Source organism: Tuber melanosporum (assembly GCF_000151645.1).
Source record: "Tuber melanosporum whole genome shotgun sequence assembly, scaffold_118, strain Mel28".
NCBI classification, from domain to species: domain Eukaryota; kingdom Fungi; phylum Ascomycota; class Pezizomycetes; order Pezizales; family Tuberaceae; genus Tuber; species Tuber melanosporum.
The window spans coordinates 154499-164259 of record NW_003298775.1 but is presented as its reverse complement, the minus strand read 5'-3'; the positions used below and the strand labels follow the sequence as shown (position 1 = coordinate 164259).

The window sequence follows — 9761 nt, the reverse complement described above, 5'->3', positions numbered from 1 at the left end:
GACAGTGAAGCAACAAGCAAGGGGGGGATATGAAATTTGTTTTGAGTCAGATGTTATAAGTGGGGAGTGAATGAGTAGCTCACAATGATGTTTGGCCGGTGGGAGCACTACAAACATTCCGCTGGCCACAGTCAACACCCCTGTATTTACACCATTATGTCTAGCTTTGCATGTACTATCAGTTAAAAATAAAAATAAAAATAAAAATCTCCCCTCTCACTTTACCTGCGCTACGATAATCGATCTGCGGCTTATCATCAGCAACAGTGATACCCCATGTTTGGCGGGTCCGAAACCAGTGCATATCATAGAACAACCCGTACAGTACACAACTAGAATTTGTAAAGTACAGTGATTTTGTTAACTTGTATTAGGCGGATGTGCGACCAGCCACACAACCCATTCAATCGTCCCGTTGTCCGCATCATCCGCTAGGTGTCCTCTTCTCCCCACATATCTACAACAATGTATGATATACCGAAAACGGGTCATGGTTTATCACTCGTGTTATACCTTCAAGATCGTTTGACCAATATACCCTAAGTTAGTGCTCATAGAGAGCTAGCGGTGGAAGGGAACGAAAAAGAGAAAGAAAAATACTTTTACCGTCCTTAAATTACCATCACGTTCAACTCTCCTCTCTCTGTATTTTCGCGCTCGTGAAATTCACCTACTCCGGTCTCTGCGATTCACTTTCCACTTTGCGAAACCTTTTGCTCCGATATCGCCCCCACTTTCCGCCTGGATTTTTGATTTCGTGATTGAAAGCTCAAAGTGTATCAGCGAACGCTCTGTCAATGTTCCAAATACCAAGCTGTGAAAAAATTGCGTACTGTCCGTAGCGAACAAATCTTATTCCTTTTTTTTTTTTTTTTGCATGGTTTTTATTAATTTTGTAAGTGTGGATTTTCTAATACCGGATTTAAAAAAGTTAAAAATAAAATTAAAATAATTTGTGTGATACCGCAATATAAACTCGGTGAGCTAAAAGTTCAAAAAATAGTAAGGTAATGTTAGTTTTGATGCCTAACTTCTCTATATGACCGCTCCTATTTTTTCCCAAATTTTAAGTAACTATAATAGACTATTCATTTATTATACCTTCAGTGCTATTCTGGTAATATTCCTCTTGGAGGTGACAAGCTCATTGAAGTTGCAAAAAATGGAATACGAGAATAAGGAGGTGGAAACGGGATAAGACTCTGAGAAACATCTTTTTTTCTCTCTCTGGGCCTATGATACAGTCATAATTTTTGAGTTTTTTTTTTTTTTTAGGAAATAGTAACTGAAGACTTGTACTGTAAAATATCATTAGAGGTGTAAATGGCCTCATAGATATCTCATTTTTTCTTATCCAACAGTAAAGGTTACTGCATACTACATCATAGCATATTAATAGAAAATAGAAAATTATATTTATTATAATATCATACATACTTCCAGTATAATAGCTATTACCCGTTTATCATTAAAAGTTTTCTCTTGTATTACAAGTATTGTACCAGAGTATAAAGATTTTTTAACTACATTTTAAAACCCCATAGTCATTACAGCTATTAATAAAATATTGAATAGAAAATTATAGAAATATACTTTTTATTAATTCAAGTTATTTTTTAATAAATTACAATACTAGAATGTAAGTTACCAACATGGTACAAAGTCTACTACTTTTAAAATATTATATCTTGCATCTAGTCAGTAAACTTATTCAAGATAGAATCTTCAAATTAATTTTTAATGCTTTTGAAATTATCAGGGGGGTCTTTTAATAGCCAGGCAAACTCATATCTCAATTGAAGTGTCATAGTAATAATATTATAATAATATTATCATTATAAGGAAAACTTGATCCTCCACTGAAAATATCAATAATATATATTTACTAGTAGGGTATAACTAGTAACTAAAAAATATATCTCGGCAAAATATGTAGTAGAGCAGTATTAGTAAATACACTTGTTACTTACTTCTATTAATGCTTAAGGGTCTATAATTGTATAGACGAAACAAAGGATGACCACTACTCTTGCAGTGCCATAATTGACAGAGAGTGCAAATGAGAGGAGTAGAACAAAGTAGTAAAAATTGCTACTTTGTGCCTGCGCGAGGTGGGAAGTATGATAGGGGTGCCTAGGAACACAGGGCGCACCGCGGTGACCGAGCTATGCAGCAGCGCCAGGACATCCCCCCGCAAGAGTGCGGGGGAGCGGTCGGGCTCGAGCCCATGCAAACCTACCCGATTGCGCAAGCAAAGTCCGTGCTATCCGGCAGCATCCGCGGGGATCGGCTTCCCGCGCAGCAACTCCACCACACGGATCAAGATTGCCGAAGCGCTTACGGCGATCTCTGACAGCGGCAGGGAAATTGATACTGTGATAAACGTCGGAAAAATGCTGGGCTGGGAACGAGAAACACACATTGCTGACGATACATCAGTACGATTGATGAGGCTGTTATCGGCGCTGGAGGTGATTTTGGGGAACAGCTATTTGAAGGTGGAGCCCCTTGGAGTGTGCATAAATGCTTGGGTCGCGTTCGTGACGACCCGGCTAGGTGGGTCTGCGAAGGTTGCGGATGGACGCGGGTATGAGGAGGTGACATTGAGGGATTTGAGGACCACAAGAGGAAGTGTACAAGTACTGCGGTAAAGATGCGTGGATCAAGGCCGCTAGCCTGGTCAGGTGTCTGGATGGACGACTTGATGAGAGCCATTGTCGCGACTCTTGAAGGAGCGAAGAAGATGGGATTGGCGAGGAGGTTATTGAGGCGGAAGTTCTGTCCGTGCCAGATAAGGCGGAGAATGGGGGCCTCGTCGTCGGTATTAGGTTATGATGAACTGTTTCGCATGTTGACCAATATAGGTATTCTCATAAAACAATTAGTGGTTACGAGAATTTTTGCTTAGCTGCTGTCCGTCATGCTTCCTTCATGCCCACACGATATTGCGGTCATACATATAGTAGGCGCCATGGGTCAGTTTTTCTGACTTGATGACAAGAGCTCACTGCTCACTTTTTCTCATTGTCGGTTATCATCATAGTCATCGTCATGATAACATATAAGCAATAACCTTTCTGAAATTATAATTAAAAAAAAAAAAAAAAACACACCGCCAAGTCTACCAACACATATCCGCATTTGACCCTTCCTTCGCTGGTGATACCATACCATACAAGCACCATATCAACACTATACCTGATACTTGATCAACATCATTCTACGTTTCATTTTTCGTCCCATTCCATCCGCACATAATCCTTCCGGGGGGGTTTTTTTTTTCCCTTACATTAGCTATAGCCCTGCTGTACGTACTGTATTGTAATGACCACCACGCGAACTCAACGGCTAGGGAACAGCTGGCAACGGCATAGCTCTTGTAACCAGATCTGCTCCGTCCCCATCCGACACCTGCACAGTACTCGAGTAGGGGGGGGGGTAAGAAGAAAGTACTCGAGTAAAGAGGGCAAGGCAAAAGAAAGAAGAAATGAAAAAGAAAATATTCTGCTCAGAACAACATGTTGGCCATAGGTACTGTACTATCGCCTACAACGGCCTATGGGGTTATGGTTAGGTAGCTTAGTTCTCCAAGTAAGTGCATGCGGGCGTGTGGCCAATCATAGCAAAGTACCGGTAGAGTACTCTCTTTGACAAGCACTGACACCAGCAAAGTGCAGTAACTGGTACTGCACAATCAAAACTATGCGGATAAAAATCCCAGAAAATACAAAGACCATCCCATGCCATAAGCGCAGCCAATTTTCAAGGCTTCGGGTACCGATACCATACCGACTCCAAAGCTCTCGCTGCTCCAAGTGACCAATAAAACACAGTCATCTGCTCTCGTGCGTGTGTGCTCCCATCCCTCCCTCCTCCCGTGGATCCCCCCACCATAGGTTTGCAGTAACAACCTAGCTTATTACTCCATCATACCGGGGCTCTGTTGCTCAGGTGGCCAGAATAGACATGCCCTTCCCAACCTAAAATACCTCAGCCATTGGGAATAATCATAATAAAAAGGTGGGTGCGCCTGAGCTTTTTTACTGTAATATGGAAATGGGAAATCAAATGAAGCGAAGCAGCTGCAACGCGATCGGGTAGATCGAATGTTCCTCTTGCGAAATGGTTGCGAAATGGTTGAGGAGAGGTTTTTAGCTCTCCGCATAAATGGGTCGGTCAGGGAGGCAGGGTGGGAGGCACAGTTATCATAAACAAAGGCAGGGAATGGTACGGTAGTCTAGGCGGGGAAGGGGGGGCGAGTTAGCATGATAGCTGTAAAACCAAGAAGTTAATGCTGTGTTGGAGGGAGGGTTTATTCCTCCACCCCTCCCTCATACGGCGACGGTGCTGTCCTAACTGGGCCGGATTCCATAGCTGAACTTTGTCCTTCTGCTCTGATTAGTACCGCAAGTCAAATTTAGCATGGTAGGAAGCTAAATACTCTAGTACGAGTACTCGTACCGGCAGATAAATAGAATACCGTGGGCAGAAAGATAAATAGACACCACCACCACCACCACCACCTACCCGTCTACCCAAAAACTCCGCCAGCTGGCCAGACAGCCGTCAACCCACCGACCCGTTTCACTCGGATTCCTCTGGATTCAAGTCTTTTAAGCCGTCATTCCCTGCCCCACTTCTCCTTATCTTTTCCCTCTCCAGCTTCAGTCACTCACTCTCCGGACCAATTATCCAATACTTGGAACACCACCAAAAATTACTCCAGCGCAGCCGAATAAATTAAAAACCGAAATGCTTACTTCCCTCTTGACACGCAACCCTTTCCGCCCCCGCTCCTCCACAAACTCGAACTCGACCACAAACTCCGACGCCGCCGATCCAGGCTTCGACACATTCGTCGCGACCCTGCGCGCGCGCCGGTCCAGCGATGAGTGGGGGAAGGAGGGACCGGAAGGGGATTTATATAGACTGCGATGCCTCGCCGAGGAGATGGCCTTGCTCAGCGAGAGGAATTATGGGTGTGGGGGTGGGAGAAGAAAGGTCGGTTCGTAGAGGATGGTTTGATCGGGGTATCTTGGTTTCCGGTGATGGTGGTGAGCTTGTCCTTGTCCCCTTTCGTTTCGGGCTATTCGATCACGGGATGCTAATTATTTCGCGATTGTAGCCCAACGATGGATTGATTATGCGGGGGGGCTAGGCTATTATTGATTGTAGAATTACGCGCGGGAGTTTTGTGTATTTTCCATTACTAACCGAGTCTCTTTCTCTTCGTTATTGGGGTTTGTGTTTTGTGTCAGGTTATCTTTTGTCCCGGAGTTTTCGCCTCATCATCATGTATCTCACACTAGTGGTATTACCATCACAGCATAGCAGTAGTTGGAGCAATATTGGCACAATAATCTATCTACTGCTCTCACTATAATATCATACCAGTTCAATTCTTTTCTTTCCCGTTCAAAGGCTCCCTCCTCCTTAAGCTGTCGGTAAACAAGCCAACCACCCCTCGCCAAACCAATCCCAACCCCCTAAATACCTACCACTTCCTATAGTACCTACCTTCCAGAACCCCACCCCGAGTACTTCCACCAACCCACCGCATCTCCACCCCTTTCGGCCAGCCCAACACGTGCAGGCCCATCTGCCGAAGCCTGCACCAAAACCTCACCAATTCTGGAAGATGTAAGCGGCTATTCAACGTCAGTTAAAATAGGGAGCATATGGTACTCCAGGTGTTTATGGGTAACAGTACTCGCACAATACGGGAGCGGTTAAATCCCAATTGTTCCACCTGATCGGGGGTGCGCGGGGTGATCGAAGGGCTATGACTTCCCTTTGGAGATCTGTTTCGGTCCCGGTAGGGCGGGCGGGCAGGGGTTGGGGGGGGTGGGAAATGACGAGTGATCCTTCGTGAGTTCTGTGGATGTTGGTATCGGGTGGGAGGGGGGGGGAATGGTCATCTATCGCTGCATATCTGAACTTTGATGTCGGTTTATCATAGATCTTGGGTTTTTTTTATGATATCTGTGGGGGCAGAAATTAAATTAAGCTTTTATGATTACCATGTGCTTATAGACTTCTCTAATATATATATATTTTAACTTTACTCTGGCGGTTGATAATGACAATTAACTTGACTTATAGTGATAGCCCCCCCCCCTCCCAAGTGACGTTATTTTGCAGGGGTTGAAGTCCCACAGGTTATGATACTGCAATGTTTGCCCTTTCCAGAAGGACCATCAACTCGAGTTCCTCCCGAGGTTAAACATTTGCCCTATCAGACATTGTCATTTTTCCTCTCTCCCTCCCAAGTTCCGCTCTTCCGCAAAACATTCGACTCCCCCTACTTTCTCGTGTCACTTTGTTTTACCGCGGTGTCACTATTACTCGAGCATGTCGCTGGGTTTAGAGCATCATACCGTATTTGACATTTTTTTCCCAATTTACCTGCAGATCTGCCGACCGTGCAGATAAAGTTTTAGCTTTTGCGAACTGGGGTGCGAGAGAGCCCAAGGATGTCTTCCTCAAGAGGACCAGGACCAGGGATGTTCCATGAATGCGGGGATAAACAACTTGTATCATGCTGGTTACCGTGGGCGAAACTGCCACACACCGAGCTGTCAACGCGGGGCCCCGAGAGGGAGTTGTGTGTGATGGTTCCACCTGGCGGACTTGCGATCTGTTGCTGCCCGTGTTGTACAGTACTGTACAGTACATTACTGTATCATACCACGGACAATATTTAATTTGGTGCGCCTTGGGGAGCGATACATGGTTACGGTGTCAGGTATGGGCCTTGAGGACCGGAAAAGCTCCAGGCCGAACGGTGGCCATGGCAGTGAGCCTGTGAAGCTCTTCGTCGGGTGGGTGCTGTACAAGTACAGTACAGTACTCGTATGATACCAGTATGGTACAGTACTCGAGCACTGTACATATCCTGTGCGGCCGCCTTCCGCCTCCGGATTTGCAATCCAAAAGTCCTGAAGGGAGGGAAAATAACCCTTGCCCAACTACTAACTATAACAATACTAATATATCTATTAATATATCATACGAGAGAAGGAAAGAAAAAGAAAAGAATGAGGCCATGTTTTAGCACCCCGCAGTATAAAAAACGTCGGGAGTTTTTTTTTTTTTGCGAATTCAAAAACTCGAGTCCTCTTGACAAAAGAGCGCAAAAGAAAAAAAAAATAGCCATATCCACATAGCTATAATACCACCGACTAGCGATTCCGACGGTAATTAAACGGAACCCCATTTCGAGGGCCCTGAAAGCCGAGATATAACTATAATAACAAATTGATATAATATTCCATCGGCAACAAAGAGGTTTTCTAGAAGAGAGAAAAAAGGGGCATTACTATGGCGTGCGAAATGGGCCCGAGTTCCTGGGTGCACATGTCACCTTGGGAGAGGGAAGAGAAGGCCGTTTGAATTATACCGGCAAAAAAAAAAAACGGGACGCACTTATCATGTATCATACGCAGTCAAGTCCGGTGGGGCAGCCCAAGTTACAGCACCTTGCTCGAGTACGGTGTATTCCCTCTCATCTACCAAAATCCCAAATAGCCAGTTGCGGTTGCATTCCGCAGGCCCCCCTTCATGATTTTCCCGGGAGATTGGCCAACCAACCGGAGGAGGAGGGGAGTCTTAGTCAGGGTCCAAAAATCACCCCATATCTAAAACAATGTCGACTGATAGTCGCTCCGATGACCATTTTCCAGTCAACACATAGAGAGCGGAATCACGACTTTAGTTATCAAGAGCTCGGAACCGCAATCTGCAGCTTCTCCTACTATTTTGGGAGCAATACGGAGCTTCCAAGATGGGTTGATTATTACCCCATTGGAGCTCCACGAGTACGGCTCGAGCCTAGTTCCTTACATGCCGGAGGCCAAGCCGCCAGTATCAATTACCAACAGAACATGTTTTCCATCTAGGGATTAATGGAGCGCTACATCACCCGCTATTAAGATCAGCGGATTTGCCACATATCAATCAAACGCATGAACCCGTCTCCAGAGGGATGGAGGGATAGGAGCATATATCCTCAGCGCAGCGTACGGTATAATATAAACATACCGCTCTAAAAAAGTTAATACTTCGGCACTGTGCTCCTGCGTTTGGCCCTGGATTTACCCGACAACGTCTATCCCAATAATTTTCACGTCTCTACCCGTTAGAATCTCCAATAACCATACGGAGCGTACCCCCCGCCACCATGGGGGCCATCTTCCTCCCATTTGCCGTCCCGGGAAGCTGCTTGCCAGCCCTCCCATTGTCGCTCTGCAATTCTGATTCTTGGCCCGGGGTATATAGTACAGTATTCGGGTGATACTTAAGGCCAACTCCCCGATCATCCTCTTGGCGCGGGATATAAGCACCCGATGGTGTTGCGATATGGAAATATATGGGAAACTCCGACAATGTGTTGTATGTGGATGTGGAGGGGGGGTTGTTTTTCGGGAGGAAATAGGATGGGGGTGTGTGGGGAGACGTTTTGATAGGGGGCCCGGGTTGATCGAGGGATGAACTTCGGGGATATATCCCCCCCTTGGCAAAACGGTGCTGCTTACCACTTGTTTGAGGTCCTAGTCTCCCTTATTCCTCCCCCCCCCCCACCGGTATGATATGATGCTATCCCTTGGTAGATGTTCTGAAAGCTTTGGTCACTAGATATCACTCGTTTCTATAGCTTAACTTATCATAGGAGCACTAATTTGTGCAGACCTCCTCCGTGATCTCCGGACTCACCGAGTGGTATGTTCGGAAGTTAGCTCCCATCCTAAGATAGCACAACGCCAGTTACAAGCTATCCTACAACCACACAACACCTTCACTCGCCAGCGTTATGCCTTAAGACACATTTCACCTTCTCCCTTCTTCTCCTTGAGTTGGGCATGTCTGGGTGCTATTTCGGAAGCTCAATAAGATATATACTTTAACTCAAGAGGAGAGGGGAAAAAAATTTAAAAGTATGATATCCCTTTTCACTCCAGGACACAGCAGGACGTTTAAATACGCTCACACTCAATTAATTAGTTTTCCCCGTATATGTATAATGTTCCGTTTTTAGAATAGAGCATTCCGGCAGTTTTCAACTTATAAATTACATTGAATCTAGAAGTCTCGTTTGGCGGTGTCCAAAGGAAATTTTCGGGTTGGTTAAGACAGCGACACCGTCAATTACCCCAGAGGTGTATAGCCTGGAGATTGCTCAAATGGGGAAGATCCTAGACCATGCTAAACTTAAATTTTTTTTTTTATCTAGTCAAGCACCAAAACTATACTCCAGAAGAGTTCTAACAGAACGAACGGGTATATTTTTTATCTCAGGCCAGATCAGATATATCTGTCTATCCATCCATATACGGAGGTTTCCTTCGGCTTTGGATCTTCCGCTGAAGCACAAATAAAATAAAATACACTCATTACCTCACCAATATCAAGTTCAACATTATTCACTCACTAAAATTTAAAGACACATTTTGTGACCACGTCACCCCTCCCCCATTTTCTCAAGTGCAGAAACATCGTTTTGTTCCGAAAGGTCATGCAAAGTTGGACAAGTTACCACGTTCCGCGGGAACCAGCAGATCCGTGAGTAGACGTTTTAGGATAAAAAGGTTTTTCGGGGGGAAATAACGGGTTAAACGGCGCAGCGGTAGAGCGAATGGAATGGAACGGGGCTCGACCGTTATGGAGTATCTGCCGGGGGGAAAAGGTATATTCACAAGACTAGTTATCGCAAAGTAAACTTGCGGTGAAAACAGGAGTATATATCAAATGCATTACCTTGCGTA

The 9761-nt window shown here is 45.0% G+C and overlaps 1 protein-coding gene; it reads left to right on the top strand.

Moving 5' to 3' along the window:
* The first annotated feature begins 6412 nt into the window (after positions 1-6412).
* GSTUM_00001758001 (uncharacterized protein) lies at positions 6413-7268 on the top strand. XM_002835781.2 has 1 exon: positions 6413-7268. Exon 1 carries the CDS (start codon positions 6855-6857, stop codon positions 7164-7166), a length of 312 nt encoding a protein of 103 aa, XP_002835827.1. The 5' UTR covers positions 6413-6854; the 3' UTR covers positions 7167-7268.
* Positions 7269-9761: the final 2493 nt, after the last annotated feature.